The 19,794-nt window shown below is 44.1% G+C and overlaps 1 protein-coding gene across 2 annotated transcripts in view; it reads right to left on the reverse strand.

Moving 5' to 3' along the window:
* The window catches only part of HOMER1 (homer scaffold protein 1), an 88,754-nt gene extending 73,820 nt beyond the window's left edge, over window positions 1-14,934 (reverse strand). For both annotated transcript variants that reach the window (XM_015848572.2, XM_015848573.2), the window contains exon 1: window positions 14,871-14,934. In XM_015848572.2, coding sequence (XP_015704058.1) covers window positions 14,871-14,875 — 5 coding nt within the window. In that variant the 5' untranslated portion in view covers window positions 14,876-14,934. The remainder of the gene's footprint in view (window positions 1-14,870) is intronic.
* Between the last annotated feature and the right edge of the window lie 4,860 nt (window positions 14,935-19,794).

The raw sequence follows: 19,794 nt of genomic DNA on the forward strand, positions 1-19,794 counted from the left end.
AGGTTGTTTTCAAGACAAGTCCAACAATATCTGCCTATAAGTTCTTGTCATCACATCTGCAAGTTGCAAACAGAGTAAGACATCACTCTTCAGATTCCAGTCCCAAGAGGTTCTGAAGGAGATGACAACTTGCATATCCAAAGAGAACAGGACAACATTCCTGTGCTCAGATGTGGAGTACAACCACATGCTGAGTTCTCTGTTCACAGTGAAGCTTGGAGAACAATTTTACTGCCCTCAGATCGCTCAAGCAACACACACAGAAGACCATGAGATATGGCATCCTGCATGCTTAACATACTGTGGCAATCCCAAGGACTGCAGGTTCTCCTGGTAGACATAACACGTTCTTGCAGGTGGTAATTCTGCACTGAGCTCTGAGTACCTGTACCCAAGCTAATTTCCCCTTCTATCAGAAAACATTAATCTTCTGCATGACCTGTTGCACTCTTACTGATTATCCATAGGTTTGGGATTTAAAAAGAAAAAAAGAAAAAAAGACCATACCACCTTTTCAGAATGACAATACATCAAAGTCACAACTCTCCCATACCTTAAAGAATATCCTCCCTGGCTCATCTGTAGGACAGTCACAAGCTTTTGTTACTCTAAGCAACTTCGTGAGAGATACTAATAAGAAAACACATTTAAGAGTGCAGCAACTGTCAAAATTAGTTTGTTGGCTATGGCATCCAAATATAACCAGTGGTTTCTCATAAGTCAGTGTTGACAAGCTCTAACACAATACAAAGCAATAGCAAAACACAGAATTTAGTACAAATGCAGTTCAAAAAATGCTGTGTGAATATCTGAAGTCTGATAAATACACAGTAGCTTACAGTGACAGCATTGAGTAAGTTTGCATTCTTGTTGTATGGAAAATAGTCTAATACAGAATCTTAATCTGAACAGAAGTAACAACTGCCAGCTTGGAGCAAGAACTAAGATTATAAAGAATTTGAAACATATTTGTGTATTCATGAAATGAGTTAAATCTTAAGATCTTGCCTTTGATATTTTATACATATAAGAAGTGCTTCAATGGCTTAAAGAGAGATTTGAAAGATTATGAAAGAAAAGTTACAATCAAGCAACCAGATGGAAATCTCTTCCACACCACCAGTTGTTCATCTACTTCCACATTTATGTTCTTAAGCCAGCTTTTACTGGCAGTTTCTGGGTTTAAGGCAGGTTTACTCACCATCAGTAACATTTGTTCCCAAAAATCTTATAAAGCTTTCCACATTCAATTGGAAGTTACTATAAAGATACGTATTCTTAACTATGTAACATTCAGTGGCTTACTTTATACAGTATATTTTAGCACTACATAATACAGCACAGAGCTGTGCCTTCAAGCTGTTTTCTAAACTGTTTTGTTCCCATTTAATATTAGATCTCTGACCACTTCTGAGTTACTGTATCATCACAAGTAATAGCAGCAATTTGTCAGGAGTTGAGAAGAGAAAAATGGGCTAGAACATTCCATTAAACCTTTAAGGTTAAGGAAAGAATACTTTTAACTGTGCCAGAAACAACACTGCATTCTGTTAGATTTTCAGGGATCTGAAGTTTTGATCAACTGCAGCGCTTCAGTTTGAAATCCAATATTGTGCAGTACTTAATGGTCATAACCCAAAGGAAGCTAGAAGAAAACAAATTTATTTATGTGTTCAAATTCTCTTTTCAATGAAAGCTTTCTGTAACAGGTGGACAGAAAGGAAAGTCTTGCCAGGAATCCACAAGGCCCGGCTTCAGTGTGTAACAACACACTGTAAGTTACTTCAGCAGTTGTTTACTACTGGAAATGATTCTGTGAAGGGCTTGTATGGGAGTATCTTCCATGAGAAGACTCCAGAGCAGTGGTATTGCTCCTAGTGAAAGCAGATGACAAGCACATACTTCATTTTTGCCACGGTGATCCTAACTTATTATGTGGCTAACCATTAATCAGTGTGTGGAAGAAAACAGACCTGGGGGTGTGGTGACTATGAGCCAGCAGTGTGCCCAGGTGGCTCAGGCAGCCAGTGGCATCCTGGCTTGTATCAGAAGTAGTTGCCAGCAGGAGCAAGGAAGCGATCATCCCTCTGTATTCAGCACTGGTGAGGCCGCACCTTGAGTACTGTGTTCAGCTTCAGGCCCCTCACTAAAAGGAAGACATTGAGGCTTTGGAGTGTCCAGAAAAGGGCAACAAAGCTAGTGAGGGGTCTGGAGAACAAGCCTTATGAGGGAACTGCAATTGTTTAGTCTGGAAAAAGCACAGCAGAGACCTCACAGCACTCCACAACCTTTAAAGGTTGTGGCAAGGTGAGGTTCAACCTAGCAACACCTATGCCTTACAAGTACACAATCAGGAGCAGACACTAGCTTTATGTAAAAGAATATACACAGGTATAGGGTAAATTTGACATGAACAAGCAGATGACTTTATCAGCAAAAATAAACAAATTTGTATGTCTCCTTATATTTGTACGTACCAATAAATAAAAGTTCTGTATGACACAGGAGGCAAGTAATCTCGAAAAGCAGGGCAGAAAAGAGTCTGGAAATCAGATCGCATAACATTTTGGCACATCTGCTAATGTGGATGACATCTTTTTGGGCATGCAATCCTTTAAAACAGTCCATTCCGTAAAAAAACAAAGCAAAACAAAACAGAAAAAAAAAAAAAAAAAAAAAAAAAAAAAAAAAAAAAAAAAAAAAAAAAAAAAGAAGAAGAAGAAAAAAAGAAAAACAGTCTATGTGCTAGTCTCAAACTAATGCTCAGGAAGCCCCTGAGATGTTCCAGAGGCAGAAGAGAGAAAAGAAAGGCAGTGGATATTCTACAAGCATGCACCGCAAGACAAATGCAGATAGCAGTAAAATGTATTGTTAACATACAGAATCAGGAGTTAGGACTACTATGCCTGAAAATGAGGGTCTTGCTATTAAACATACAAACCAACCACATGAGACCAACACAATGAACAGAAGAGCTATGAGAAGATTCATTTAAACTCACTTCTGTATCTGTTTCTTGTTTGTAACAGGTTGGTGAAGCTTACCCTAATTAAGAGAACATTCCTTTCAACTAAAAGTTAATAGTCTGAGATTGTTTCCAAGTCCCCCACTTGGGAGCTACAATGACACAGCACGCTGTGCCCACAGGCTCCATCAGGAGCTATCTCCCTACAGCATCACACATCCGCTGTTTGATTCTGTTAGCAAGTTACTTACACAGCCTATCCATCGACAGGTACCTGGCTTTAATAACATGCAGTGCTGCCTGGAGTCCATCCCTCCTCCCAAGGATGGGCAACTGATTTCTAAACTTGTAGATAGTTGTTTTTCCACACCTGTTTTTCTTCTGAAACAGCATATAAGTTGGGTGGCTGCAATCACTGAGCAGAGAACAGGTACAGAGAGGGACATGCTACCAAAAGGTTCTCCCACCATGATCATAATACAGCTTTCACCTGATCTGTCTTAAACTGTACTTGTGTTACTTTGCACTCAGAGTACCTATACCTGCTCACAGATAATAGTTCTTGGCAAAATTTGTAATAGTAAAGAGCATCTTCCACAGCATAGATTTAATATTAACTACATAACAGATTCTCACAAATTTACCAACAATGCCATGGCAGCTGGCAAAGCACAAGATAAAACAGTGCCCAGGCACTCACACTTCCTAGAAAACAAAAAAATAGTCAAAAAGCACAACGAATTTATTGTGGGGACAGTGGTGGTGGATGGAAGGGCACCAAAGAATAGAGTAAGTCTTAAACGGGGACACAAGTGTCCAGGCTTCAAACCTCTCAGACTTACCTTTCTACCTCATTGTAGGTCACTCGTTTGACCTCATTAACTCTTTCTTCATCCCCTCCCCCTCCACTCTTTGAACACACACTTTTCCAACATATTTCAATAGCACTTCTGTTCAAGCAACTCACTGTCTGTGAAACTCTACAAAACAGCAGGAACAAGACTCCCAGAATACATCAATGCTAGCCTACAAACCACTTTGTGCAGCCCACCTAACAAGCAAAGCAAACAGGCCTTCAAAGTCCTGATCACAACAGAATATGCTGAATCACACCTGACACTAAAGCAGCAAACTTCTACATTCTGAAGAAAATATATAAAACTAAGGTTTATATACTAGAGCAAGAAAAAAGCAACAAAATCAGGTTGGGTTTCCAGTATAGCATCAGTGAACATAGAGTTGCTTGATTCTTGATTGGCTAAAGAGTTTAAAAAAGAAGTAAGAAACAAAAAAACAAGATACTTTGATATCTGTAAGATGTATGTTGTGCTGTTAACTTCATTTTTAAAAGGAAGAAAATAAATGAAAAATCAACTTGCTACCATTTCTATAAATTCTGGTATTTTTTAAGATCAAACCTGGGAGAAAAGCCTTTCATCCGGTGCCACCAGCTACTGCATACTGCTGAAGCTCTGCAGGTAGGCAAACATGGTTGTTACCAGAAAAATGCACACCAATAATTTAATAGTGACTACGGAAGCTTTCCTAAATTCAGTATTTTCTAATTTGATATTCAGTGAGATTTTGTGTCCTCCATCAAGTCTCGTCATAACCTGCGTCGAACTTCTCATTGCTATATTTCAGGGTACGTAGCAACAGGGATAAAACTGATGTGTTTGTCAACTGAAAGATATGTAGATTTTGGAACCTCAAAAAGGAACAGAAAGACAACAAGGTCACAGAATCATTTCATTAAGTGCTTCCTCTGACGCAATCAGCAATTACATGGCAGACAAAGATAATATTAAAAAACAAATATTTTTAGATGAAATTAAACTTAACTAATGTTTTTCACATCATCTTTGACTTCAAGAGAAAACAATCAACACTAGCCATAATTTTGATGAAGAGATCTCTCAGCAACTTGTTCACTTATAGGAAAATAAGGGAGTACCTATCCTCCTAGATTAGCATGAGGCAGCTGAAATTTGTCCCTAATAAACTTTTGTAGCCAAACAGGGTTTCCACATTTGCCACCAAGATTTTTAGCAACTCTCCCTGCAATGAATGCTTCTTCCAGTGTTCTTCCACTACCTTCTTTACTGGCTTTTAACTCCTATTTAAATTCATTGTACACCCTCATGCAGAAATACCCACACCTTCTTACCACTACTCACCCCCATCAATCAAGTCCATCTCACCTTCTTTATCGCCAAGGTACTAATGTTTATATGCCTTCTACATATGAAAATGCTTTTTATTCCATTTGGTCTGACATTTGTTATTATTTTTATTTCAAACTTAAAAATCACAAAACTCCTACTTGAACATTAAGAAATCGTCACTTAAAAGTCAATTTAGAGAGGTTTTCCACTTAGTTCTCAGAAAGACACACCTTCAAGCAAATCATTAGAGTGATTTACACTGCAGACACCTCTGCGCTGAAACTACACTCCCATCAGCACTAGCCGAAGTATCTCAGCTTACATGTGCAGAAGGCAGAACAAACCAGGCTGAATAGAACCACAGAATCACCAAGGCTGGAAAAGACCTAAAAAGATCAGCCAGTCCAACCATAGACACGCATGTCATAACTAACACCATCAACCAGTCTTTCAAGAATTCAGAATTCCTTCCGAGATGCTACAGCTACCTATTATGTTTCAAAAAGAATCATTGGCCCACATCACAAGATAAGAATTGGATTAGTTCATTTGTGTCAAGGAACTGAATTAGACTCCTAGAAAGGTAAACAAATTAATTTTATATTCATAGGTAACAAATCAATTTGTATCATCCCACTGAGCACTGCAGGAACTATAAAGACTCTTTAATTCATTCTGAGTAGGCCATTATCATGCCAGCAAGTCCCTCCCTCTGGATAACTTACAGCCTAGTAGACTGCTGAATGTTGGAAGCAGAGGCTCATCTCTGATGAGCCATAACTGCAAGTGACAGATCTCTGTTTCCCTGATTGTTAACACTATACATATGCAAAACAGGTTCTGAGACATATCCCGCCCCTGACAAGGCTCTGCAAGCAAAATCACCCAAAGCATTCATAGTATGGTTCCAAATCCTGCTTCCCCAGCTATTCACCTGTCAGGTCACCCAAAACTCATATGTTAATGTCCAAGTAGGGCTTAACTGAACCATCAGATAAAAGTCCATGTATAAGAAGCTGGCAATCTCTGATCTCTAACAGGTTTTGCATTTAGACAAACAATACTTATTATGCAATTGAACTGCTTAACCTATGTAAACAGAATGTTATGAGTAGGAAGTACTAATACCGTATAAACTGCAAAAAAAAATAGTATATAAAAGCAAGTGAAGACGAACAATTCTTTAGGAAGGTAAACATCATATATATGACTTAATTTAGAACAAACTTTTGTAGTTGCAGTTAAATAATTGCTATTTAGCCTTTTTCGTCTTCATCTGACACTTGATCATGATCACTAATTCTCCAGACCTCTAGCATAACAGCATACTAGTTTATCAGCTCAGTGGCATCTGAAGCCAGAATTATCTTTTTTTTTTTTTGTTAGTTTTTTTACTTACTAGTCACCATGACTGTCAAATTCTAGTCAAGAAGGTTAAATGCCATTGTGCCATCCTGCTTAGGGATATCTCTTGTTCAAGACAAAAGTAGTTCCACAAAACACCTCTTCCCAAGCAATGCGTATCATTTGCTGATAGGAACCCTACCACTACTTAAGTCTAGATGTTCTGCATGTCTGGGCAGCAGGCTTGCTAAATCACACACATGAAATTCCTTTATGTTTTGTAGAACAATTATTGACATGGAAGAGGCATATACTGGGGTGCTGACAAAGCGCTTGGAAAATATTAACTAGAACCTGAAAATAATTTAAATGAGGATAATTTTTTCTTGCCTAATTGTAGATTACCTCTTGCTTATAGTCATATAAAGTCAGAAAAAATACAACTGGTGCAAAAGCACAGGTTTCTCAATATCTAGGTCAACTGGCCGAGCAACTGTTGAGGGCCCCTGTTATTTTACACAATAATTTTGACAGCAATATCACATAGCATACAATTTTTGAATATGCCTATTTCTGTTGGCAACAAAACCACTTTGTACTCTAGGACCACCCTACACAGCATCATAGTCCTCCAACCCAGTGTTGGAGAAAACACATATAATGGTTTCTCCAGTATAATCCAGTATACTCTTTTAGATTTTTGTACAGACAAGCCAGGTCTAGCAGACTGTTGGAAATTAACAAGCACAAGAAGTAGGAATTGTGAGAACACATGTCAAAGATGATTTATTTCACCAACACTTCACTGTAAAGTGTTGACCATATAAATGTCATTCTTCAGTTTTCAAAATTCAAGGAAGATCTCATACATCTTGCTACAAGAATAGCTTCAGAATTAATTATGAATTCAAGACCATAACATACTCTTGACAGAACAAGACATTTAAAAGCATGTTTTTGAAAGTTCTAGAACCTTTGCAGTATTATCTATTAAGGTTTTTACTATGAAAGACACCATGAATGGGAGAAAAATGCCGTTGCTCAAAAAGCTGGAAGACAACCTAATGGACAAGTCTCAAAAACACCTTCCAGACTTCAGCTTCAAAACTGAGGAGCAAGCTAGGACATGTACAGCTCTGGCTCTGAATCATTGGAGGTTTTTGGATCACATCATGTCAGGATAAGTAGACATTGCTACAGAGAAGGGTAAGCCTACCCTACCTGCATCAACACTTGGCCTATGCCAACTCATGTACTTGCACAGACACGTAGTAGCAACTCAGTCAAATACTTACCGGCATACTGCTCGGTCAGCTATTTGTGCTATACTACAGACAAGAAAAAGAAGTTCACATCTGTTGTCCTCTCTTCCTGGTGCCAAGCTCAGTGAAAACTGGATGATCAATACATTGACAAAGTACGCAGCCACAAAAAAGGACAAAACATGGTCCGTGGACTGTTTGCTTGTATAGGGAAGAAAAAGAACCTGAGAAGAACTGCATACTTCAAACACTTCCCATTTTATTCGGGTAAAGCCATTACTCAAAACCAGTCTTACTGATTGGAGTCACCATGCCTGGAGGTTTTCAAGAAAAGGTTAGACGTGGCACCGAGCAACATGGTGGTGATAGGTTGACAGTTGGACTAGAAGATCGTGGTGGTCTTTTCCAACCTCTGTGATTTTATGCTGTTTCTTAAGATCACTCGTCTGTAACTGATAAAAAAAATCATTGCAGGGATACTGGAAATTCAACATATGCTCATAACTGGCAAACCAGCATTATCTATTGCATACTTCAATACCGTCTGCCTAGACCAAATTTTTTAATGATGACTGGTATTCACCACATATATGCCAACAGAAAAATGTGACAGAATGCACTATTGCCAGAATTATATTTGTAAGGCAGTTCCAGAAAAATCAATACTATATTCAAACACAATTCCATTGCTTTGCAGAATGGAGCAGACAACATTAACATTACCACTGGGACTCTGTGCTGATGCAACAGAGCCCAGCACTGCAAGACCCAGATGGGATAAAAATCACAGCTTCCTCTAGCATCCTTTCACCTCTTACCTGTCTTGAACATATTAATTTTGTTGGATCCTGAACTGCCGAGCCTCAGGAAAAATAAAAACTAAGATGCTCAAAACAGAATCAGGAAAATAAACCTATATACACAGTCGATCTGAAAACTGACATGTAGTGGTGCACTGCCTCCACACCAATAGCACCTTATTTAAGGCCAGACACATTTCAAAAAGCTTTGCAGGTAGAGTAGCATGAAACACCGAAATAAAAGCCACGCTTACAAAATCTTCTACAGATGGCTTTTTCATAAGAAATGCCTTTAAATATACATTTCAGCCTAACACAGTATTTTAAAAAAAAAAAAAAAACAAAAAAACACAAAGGAAAATGTACAAAGTTCCCTTACTTTTAAGTAGTACATAATAATTTGTTTCTGTGCTCACTACTATGCTTACTTGTTAGTACAATTATAACCACATAAAGGGCTGTGTCACATACAACAGGCACGCTGGTAGAACACAAGCACACTGAATTTCTGTGTAAGGATATGTCTACAGTAATGACTTTCACGTCTGCTCCCATTCTCACTGGGTACATCTACAGCACACTCACTTCCTTGCCTCTTAAATAAAAGAGCTCTTTGTCTACAAAAGTGAGCAGCCCTTGACACTTCAGGCCTTAACAACTTCAAACTTTAAGATATCTAAAAGAGTGGAAATACTGAGCTTCTAATCTGCACATGACACTTGCACTGTTTAGATGGTCACTGATCTGGAAAACACTGGAAAACCATAGGCTCAACTAAAACTATGTCCCATGCACCTTTACTACTGAAAACCTAGCAACAAGTCAAAGTTGCATTGCTAGGTAATGTCTTCTCCCTGTAGCACACTAACATATCAGCATAGATTTGGAAGGCTGTAATTTGAAGAGTGACCAGCTAAGAGCTTTACATCTAATTACAGTCCTTAGAGACAATCATGAAAAGTAAGTTTTCCAACAAAATTTCCATAAAAGCACTGACTTCCACTTATATCAATTAGCAAGCACAAATGGTCTAATGCCATTTAGGTGTCATTGCCTCCTCTAATTAGAAGTGACAGCCCGTTACAGTATATTGGTCTGTTAAGATTCTCTCTGGTTTCAAGACCACAAATTTCCACAAGGAGAGGCCGGACATGCAGCTCACGGTCCTGAAAGATGATGGTAGTAATAGCAGGGTGAGACACCAAAAAGACAGACACAAAACATTCATCTGATGTTTGCCTGGAGACACTGTGAGTAAAAATAATCTCAACATGATGAATTAGAAGGATTTACACGTTTCGCAGCAAAACTAGGACTTCACTCAAGAGCTGGTCTGTACTTTCTTTAAAATGCATGGCAATATTGGAACAGATCGAATGCAGCCATAAGGTATTACAAATCCCCTCACTAATTAGCATGAAGATATCCCCCATGGCAATCAGGACACTTGTTTATGTATTGCCCATCCAGAAAAGCTGTTTAAGTCTTCCCATGCTTATTTTATAGTCATAAAACTGCTGTGACAGAAGATAATTTAGGCAGGACTGAGGTCTCTGTGCATTACTGTCTGACAGAAGGGTTTATTAACCATTTAGTGCTGACAGATATCCATCTGTCCAGGTATTTACACCTTACTAACTTTTCTAAAGGACCATCACTGTATGTGGGTATCTGTATTAAGTAGAGCTGATCTGTTTCCGTTAGACCCTACACAATCCTACAGAAGACAGCATAAATTACTTGCTGCCACTGCTTTCCCACAAGAAGCATCTCATTTTACACCTGAGATAGCAGAATGGCCAGGAACCGCAGTAACACCAAACTACCAACAAGGAGCTGCACCTTCTCACCCTTTTATCTGCAGTATTTCTGTGTCAGAGGAGCACAGCTGAAGGAACTGTTGCTAAGAGGAAGCTTTGGGAGCTTCATTAATCAGTGTGAGAATGAAAAAGGTCAGAGAACTTGAGTGAGGTCAAATCTGATGGTTAACAAAGATTCTGGCTCCTAACAGTTTTATATTGCTTGTTATCCAGCTAAAGAAAGGAAAACAAAAAGTTTAAGGTCGAGAATTTCATTTGGAAACACCTGAAAAAGCAAGAAGTCAACAAGTTGCAAACAAAAGCCAGTTTCCACAGCAATATTTGTCTATTTCATATGCTCAAGCTGTGTAGGTTTTCACATAATTTTAGATTTTAAGGCTCCAAACTGGTTTCGTAAAAGTTATTACAACCTTGAGTACAGAACAATCAGTTCCCCTACAGCTATAGAATGCTCCTATCAGACTGGGACCCTACACATTGAATGCCTTAAAGACATGCATCTGACCGACCTTCTATGCTTCAACAAGGGTGGGAACCATGAATGGACCAACCAATAACTGCCATTTTGCACTGACTGACAAGAACTAAAACGAAATACTTATTTCCAGGCAACAATAACGTTAATAGGTACATCTTAAAATATTCATCTTCCACAATACTCTCTAGCCAGCTTAAGAACTCCAGTATTGTAATTCTGCCATCTCAAACTGACACATACCATAACCATCTCTGGGAAGATAACATACTAAATATAGTCCAAAGTGAAGAGAAGCTGAAGTCTTTATAAAGACACCTTGATTAATGTGACATGACAGCGACAAGAAGATCTAAAGAAACTTTTACCTTGTAATTCCTTGTCATTCAGCATGAGTGAAAAGCTAGTAAAATGAACTTGGATACTCGGCCACAGAACAAAAGACCATAAAGAAAAATTGTTATAGAGAAACTACACATCGATAAGCTAGGAATTAATCGAAGAGACTAAGTTTTACAGAACATCAGATTCTTGATTTTGGTAGAATTCATGTCTGTGAAGCCTCCATACTGCTTCTAGCATGAACTGTATCCACCACGACTTAGCAATGATGGCATCACAGCCCATGAGTATCAACCTCCAAATCCCCTGCCACCAGCTCAAGTAAAGGCAGTGCCAATGACCAGTAAAATAAGGCAGTAATTTGCAGCTTCCAAAATAAAATTTAAATCAGCTGTGTATACATTAGTTTAACATTATTAGTATGTTTACCTGAGATCTGCTTCTTTGGGATTTTTAAAATAACCAAACCTTTGCTCAAAGATGACCAACTGTACAATACTACCTCCTTTTTAAATTATTATTATTGCTCAATACTTTTGTATTGGCAATACAAAAGCAACACATTATGAACCAGCACAGAACATACTGAGTTCTGATTTATATAAAAGTCAAGGCTTTTTTACTGAAGAACAGTCATCCAGTGGTTGCAATCCAAGAGAAAGGCTCGCACTGACAAATGGCCTGCACTGACAGTGACTACTGCTCAGAACTTCTTATGCAACAGGAAGGACAAAATAGAAGAGGGAATGAGAGTGGCAGGTAGAGGAACCAGAGCAGACGTGTACTGCCCCTGGAGCTTCATTTACCTTCTCCTGTTAGTCAAGAGGGATACACACACATACATCAGGGATGAAGTACAAGGAACCCGATAAGCTGTTCTCAAGCTTCAAGTTTCTCACTGCAGCTTCAAGTATTTCACTGCAGTACAACTTCAGAGACCAGCAATGTACAGCTAGGTATGCACCACTCAGCTGCTTCATTTGTCAGATGGTACTCAACCAGCCAAGCAGGGTCAGTTATACTGGCAGAACAGGGAATTCTTTATAATAACCCATAAAGTAAGACAGCCATTGCTGATTAGCTAAGCTATTATTTCTACCCAGTTCCATTTTTTTCTTTGCCCAGACCATGGATAAAAGCAAACTCTCCACCATCCAGATACTACAGATCCACCATATGAACTCATGCATGATAGCAACCGAATATACAAAGATTGTTCCGAAAGTAATGCATTCTATTTATTTCCATGGGGACCTCAACAGATAGAAAGAGCACAAGAACTCCATTTGATAGAGAACATTTTCTCTATAAAATGCACTTTTTCAGCACAGTCGCTACCATTAGCCAACCTGCACGGAGCAGCAGATCAAGATGCTCTTCATTTCGTGGTCTGACAGCTGTGCAGAGCTGTCCCCAGCACGATTTGTCTTTCACACCACTACTGCCACTGCTGAAACACACCTCCCACTGCCTCACTCTGCTCACATCCACAGGTTGCTCTTCACAAACTTCCAGCAAGTGTCTGTGAATGTCAGTGGGTGCTACCTTTTCCACATGGGGGAATTTAATGCCACACCTTCACTTCATTCACACTTCCATGTCAGACGCCATTTTGTCAGACCGCCCCTCTACTGCCATCTGGCACAGCAACAACATGGAATGGATTATTAGGGGGACAGTTCAAGCTTTCCTGCCATACCACTGACACGTGCCCTTGATGCCGTGATCCAGCAGAATAAAATTGAAGGCATTACTTTTGAAGCAGTCCTCACATGGATGAACGCATGATTATCAGTCATTTTCCAACCTGCTTCTAACGGGCTTGATTTTAAGACCTTAACAGAGTATCAGAAGACTATTTTTATAACTGCAGTGTTAAGATTCTAGTACACGTTGGTCTCAAAATAGCCCAAAATCCATAGGGAACTGCATTTAGATGCTAATTCAAAACAGCTTTTGAAAGAAGACTCTGAACATCAGCAAATGCCCAGTACATAACTGCAGGTCTAGAGGGTTGGCACAGGCTTAGATGTGCTCCCCCAGACTTGCATGGCAGGGGGGGCCACCAATAACACACGCTCAGATTTCTGGTTATCTCCATCTTGCTAAGAGACTGTCTGCAAAGGAACTCAGTTGCCATACCTCAACGTGCATCGTCTGAAGGCTCTTCAAAACACAAGCCAACAACTTTTGCCATCTTGACCTCAGTGTGCCAGGATATCACCCTGAAGTCATCACAAAAACATCCCTGCATTATTTCTCCAAATATTTTTTTTTGCATAGTTCTTCAGTATTCAGCCTTTTCACCACTCTCTACAGATACCAGTTTGTTCATTGAGAAACTGCAGCACTCATGCACCAGCAGCACTAAGTTTATTAAATGGAGGGGGCTCTCAATCTTTTTATATATATATATATATTTTTTTTTCCAAATCAGACATTTGTCTTCAGAAAGCTCTGTTAGAGAAAAAACAATGCAACAATGCTTATTACTCAATGTTTTTCAGCATTTGCAGCAAGCTACACCTAAACAGCATGCCTGCAAATAACATTGATTTTAAATAAATGTTATCTTTTCCCATCATTCGAATTTTAAAAGGTGAAAAATTCTGTGCCTGTCCAGCAGCTTTAAGGATAAAGCCCCCAAATGTTGTACTACCATTCAGCCTTTAGCCAGAAGATATGACCACTTCCCTGAAGATGCAGACAACTGCAAGCTTGGGATTATTCTGTACATATATACATGTATATATATTTAATGGAAAATAAAAGCTGAAGACTAGCAAGACGTTCCTTTCTACACCTTGCACAGTGAGCGTGCCCCGCTGACTCGGAGTGCTGGGGAACAGCTGCCACCGCCACCACAGGCAGGTTCGTACATTGGAGAGTTCCATGTGCCTTTGACAGCTGGAGGAGCGATGCACCTGCAGCTCCACGTTACTGCACTATGCTAATTTACACCCAAATTCCTGAATGACCCAAAACCAAACGACTCGAGTTGCAACTCTTACACACTGAGCTACATACAGCGGTCTCAGAAAACCAGAGTCTTGTTGATGCATTAAAAGCCTGCCTCTACATTGCGGTTATCCAAATCACGTTGTGCTTCTGCTGCTTTGGAACATGGACGAGTTTCCACTCCATCCGGAGGTTACCAGGCAAGCACAGCAGTAAGCGTTATTTCATCATCTCTCCGTACAAAGGCGAGATTGCAAACGTGGAAAGTTTCCACAGGTATCTATGCCACTTTTATGTCTCCTAGACCTGATGCAGCTAGCTTCATTTTGAAGATTTAATTCCTTCCCATCTCCTTAAAATTTCGGGCGTATGTCCCCACGCGTTCGGGGGACGCGCTGTGAAGCGGATCTCTTTAAAGCCTCCTTCACATGTGGGCACCTTACACGCCCGATATCCCCCGAAGGCTCCAGGACAACCAGCCCCGGCCGCGCTGCAGCTCTCTCCCCACACCGAGCCCGAGCCGACCGCTCTCGGGCCCGACCGGGCAGGGCAGGGACCCGGCGGGCAGTCGACACGGATCCGACACTCGGCGCTACGGCGGGCAGAGCCCCGCATCCGTGCTCAGCGCCGATGGCAGCGGCACCCGCTCCCCGCTGCTCCCCGCTGCTCCCGCCCCCACCCCACCCCACCCCGCCCCGCCGCAGCCCGGCGGCCCCGCGAGGTGCTTAGAGGTGCTTACCCCATGGCGGCCGGCGGCGCCGGGCACCGGCGGTACCGCGCGGGCCGCGTCCCCGGGGCGCTCCTCGCCGCGCCGCGCCTCGCCGCGCCGGCAGCTCCGCAGCCCCGTGGCGGCGGTGGGGAAGCTCCGCCGGGCTTCCCGCGCCACTCCGCGCAGGCCCGCGGGTCGCGCCGCCGGCTGGCAGCGGCCGAGCCGAGCCGAGCCGCCCGCACCCTACGGAGCGCCCCCCGCGGGCCGGGCTCGCATGGCCGCCGGCCCCGCCGGGCGTCCGCAGGCAGCGGCTCCGGCCCCCGAGCGGGCGTGTGGCGGCGGCTCGGCGTGCGGACGGATCCCCAACCGCGGGTGGGAGGAGGCAGGGAGAGAAGGAGGGCCCGAGAGAGGGAGGCGCTCCCCTTTCTCCGCGCGGGGCTGGCGGCGGCTGCGGCGCTTGTCGCCGGGCGGTGCGCGGCCACCGAGCGCTCGGCGCGGCGCCTCAGAGGCGGAGCGGGACGGGGCGGGCGGTGCGCTCAGGGCTCCGCGCCGCCGCTCCCCCTAGCAGCGCGGCGGGCAGCCGTGCATCTCCCCGAGGCGGCAGAGCGAGCCGCGGCACCGGCATCGGGCATCGGGCTGCAGGCGGCGGGCACCGGGTCGCCGCGATCCGCCCGCCCGCCCCCGGCTGCGGAGACGCGGGGCGCCGCTCCTCCTTCCCGCGGCGGGTCCGCGCCTGGCCGTCACGCCTTCTGCTGCGGACAGCGGGCGGGCATCGCGCCGGGGCGCGGCGGGACGGGCGCTGCCAGCGGGCGGGGGGCGGGACGGGCGGCCGCCGCCCGGCCGAGGGTGCGCTGCGGCGGGGCCGCGGGCTCAGAGCCGGCAGCGGGGTGGGACCGGGTGGAGGAAAGGAGGGACGGAGGGAGCGGGCGGGGGACGCGGGGGGAGCGAGCAGCGCGTCAGGCGGTGCCCGGCTGCTGCGAGCCGCTGCCTGCGGCCGCCCGCATCCCCGCCTCCGCCTCACACCTCTGCCTCCGCCCGCTGTGGCGGTGGGCAGGCCCGGCCGGCAGCCGACCCACCGCCCCGGGGCTGAGACCGGGAACCTGGGCAGGAGCGGGAACGGAACCGGCCGCGGCCCCACAGCGCCCGGCAGCCAACGCCGGTGGCAGCAGCCGCTCGCTCTGCCTCCATCCTCCGCCCGCGGAGCTTTAAGTACCGCACGTCACCGCGCTCCCTACGCACCGACGTCACGCTCTGCTCCCGGCGCTGACGTCACCGGGTGCGGGGGATGATGTCAGAGCGGCCCGCGCCGCCGGAAGCGCTTCTATAATAGGCAATGGCGGCGCGGGGGGGCGGCGGGCCGTGTGTGCGGGTCGGCGCCGTGCGGCCGCCTCCGGGCTCCTCCACGGGCTCCTCTCCCTGCTCCTCTCCGGGCCGCCGCCGGCACTCGGCCGCCCCCGCGGCGCCGTCTCCGGGGCAACGCCGCGCCCGCCCACGGTGTGGCGGAGGCGGACCGGGAGCGGGGCGGGGGTACGGCACCCCGCTCCCACTGCCTGCGGGCGGACCGAGCCCGAGCCTGACCCGCGGGGGAAGCGCACGGCCATGCCGGGATCACCCAAGGACGGCTGCTGGCACTGCGTGCCGGCCGAACGGGGACGGAATAAGTCCTTGCTCCTCCACAGACAGGTTGCAGTTTTTCAGGTGTTTCCCTGTCCGAGAAAAGTTGTAGCTACCCCAAGCCTTTTAAACTACCTTGAGTGTGCAGGACGATAGCAGTGAGGTACAGACATCAGCCCCTTTGCAGAAATCAAAGAAGATCCAGGTTTTACCCGTGGATTGGGCATGGCGCTGTGAAATGCAGCAAAAGCACGGTGTGTTTGCACCTGCTCCCCAACAGAGGGGTTGTCTCTACCACAGAGGCTGAGCTCTCCCAGATTGGAATGGAGAAGAGGACCTACCCTACCACCGTACCTCCATGGGTGAATGCAGGCACCTACACAAGTGGTTGTAGTTCATACGTGTGTGTGTTACTAATCCTTGCCTCAGCATCTGACCTATAGAAATTACCAGCCATGGGACGAGTGGAAATGAAGCAAGCAAGTTAAACAGCAAGGGAAACCTCCCAAGAAAAGTAAGCACAAGAAAACCCTGCATGAATCATTTGTACCTGCAGCACTGGGGTGTGAGGCACATCGCATCACAGGCAGAAAACAGCAGCTTCCTCAGTTTAACATTTCTCACAGTAACTCATGACACAAAGGGAGGCCTCAGCACTAGGGCAGCTGCAGAGACTCGGTGGCTCTGTCCTAAGGTCTGTTGTGGGCAGCGCTACACACACAAGGCTGTGATTAATCTGCTTTGTCTTTCTGGATGGTTATTATCATTTTTGGCTTGGGTTTTGTGTGCTTGCTCTGAGGTACCTGGAGTGCAGTGTGTGTTCCGGCTAAAAGTCAAGCTAGATGTACTAACTTCAGGCAGTAAATCACTCGTGGCAGCCTCCATTGTCATCTGGGGAAAGACAAGACCCACACCAGCTCTTTCTGCCACCTTACAGCGGTGATGAGAGTGAAGTAGACTGTGATCAAAATAATTCAGTCTAGACAAATGTAAGCAGTGTGCAGCTTATAAATATATTCCTTGATGTCAAGTAGCGAGGAGTCTAGATTGATTAGCTTCTAAAAGGCCCTCGTGACATTTTACATGCAGTAACAGCGGGTCAAGAGCAAAGGAATGAAGGCTCTAAATCCATAGACGAGTAAGTGTTGCGTCAGTTTTGTTCTTTCAGCTAAAGCTCACACACTAATGAAAATGCTTTAGTATTTCATTATGTCCAAAGTGTTTTGTTTAGATATCACAGAGATGGCTCCATCTGTCTCTGCCTTTCAACTTGTTCACATATTTGGCTTGCATGAAGTATTATGTTTTCCCACTGCATGGGTGCAAAAACAGAATTCACTAAGACTGAAGATAAAAGAAAAAATATAAAAGAAACCAAACTGACACAGAGCCCTGGGGGAAGAATTCTTAGTGCACTTGAGAAGCAGAGGTGTGAGAAGATCCAGGGGCAAAGAAAAGCTGCTATCTCCAGAACAGCTCTATGGGGGATACTAAGAATGTCTTCATTGACTGGTGAAATGCCCTATATATTTCATACTCCTCTGTAAGTCATAACATAGGAGTACAGGGGCAGATAAGATCCTGGGTAGGGTAACATAGATATAGAGACAAGGAAATTATTGCTCCAAGCCAATTTCCTACTTAGTCTTTTTTTTTTTTTCTTTTTTAACCCTTCCTGCCTGCCTTCCTTCCTGCCTTCCTGCCTGCCTGCCTGCCTTCCTGCCTGCCTTCCTGCCTGCCTGTCTTCTTTCCTCCCTACCTCCCTCTCTCCCTCCTTACCTTCCTTTCTTCCTGCCTTCCCACCTGCCATCATCCCTGCCTTCCTTCCTTTCCCTCCCTTCTTCCATTTCTCCATTCCTCCCTTCCTCCCTTCTTTCCCTTCCTTCCCTTCCTTTTTAGTTGCTGTTTAGAGCAGTGTTAGTTTATTGTTACAGTTCAGTGTAACAGCTCCACACAAGTTACTTCCCTTCCTTATTTACTGTTATCATTCCTCCAGGTCTGACGGAGCCATCTCTAAGCCTTAAGCTTCCCCTTAGTTACATCCAATTACAATTTTGATCACTTTCCAGGTTGATTTGGTTGAATTAACATTATTTGTTGCATGGAGAAAGCCTTTGTTTATGCTTGTCAAGCTAACAGAAATCTCCTCTCTGTCTTGCCTATCCATAAATTAATTTAAGAAAACATGTTGACAGCCATCTGCAACTGCACATGCATATATGAAAAAAGCAAGGCAGGAGATTAAATGATACATACTGTGCCATTAACAGAATTGATACAGAAGTGATCACCTCATATTGAAGACTGAGGAAATATAATATGGTGAAATTCAATGGTGATGACTAGATACTCTGCTCTAAGATTTTGCTGTTACTTTGGAGTGCTTTTCTTTGCTTGAAGCACTATGGCAGAGGCAGCCTTGAGCTGCAGGACACTCTGCCTGATGGAAGCCATCAGCAGGTCAGTGGCTGTAACTCTCCATAAGAAATGCCACCATCAAACAAGAGATGGATGGCTTCAGGCAGAGCAAAGCACAGTATGGTGTGGGAGAGAGGCTGCTGTTTGCTGCCATGAAGCAGCAGATTCCTGGCATGTGTATTCATAGGCAGCAGCCAAGCTGCCAGACCTCTTCTGACACCACTGCCCTAACTGACCAACCAGCTGGGGCAACGCTCATAAACCTGGCAGCAGCATCAGTATCTCTGAGAGCAGTGTTGTGTTGAACCTCATGGTGTGATACCTATAGAAGGAAAAAAGCAGATGGCTGTGCCATCTGAAGCTCAAGCCTGCTGAGTACCAACATGGCCACTGGCATGGCCAAAGTCCTGGAACAGCAGCAGAACAGAGCTGGAAAAGCAAGAATCACCACAATGGGTCTGCATTTTGATTCTGTATTCTTCATACAAAACCATATCTGCATCAATAAACCACATATTGGTTATAAGCCATCATTCTTTGGAAAAGGCAGACATGCTTGTAACATGGAAATCCCTTTGAAAGATTTGGTGTGCAATCTCTTCTCAGTTCTAGTCAGCATGTTCAAGAAAAGGTACTACAGCTGTACCAAAACCAGACAAATGCTAAAGATATTTAGGGAACCTGAGAACAGTTAATTGAGAATTAGGGGAAAAAAAAAAAAGAAGAAGAAGAAGAAGAAGAAGAAAAAGAAAGAAGAAGAAGATTGGCTTGTTTGGTCTATCAAACCAAAACATGAAAGAACACAGTCTTGTGCTCTCCAAATATTTTGGGTGTTGTCAATGCAGATAAAGGAACAAAAGTTCTACTCAAGGGCAAAGGAATAAAAGATATAAACTTTCTCTTCATAACTTCTGGCAATCCA

The sequence above is a fragment of the Coturnix japonica genome, chromosome Z (assembly GCF_001577835.2).
Source record: "Coturnix japonica isolate 7356 chromosome Z, Coturnix japonica 2.1, whole genome shotgun sequence".
NCBI classification, from domain to species: Eukaryota; Metazoa; Chordata; class Aves; order Galliformes; family Phasianidae; genus Coturnix; species Coturnix japonica.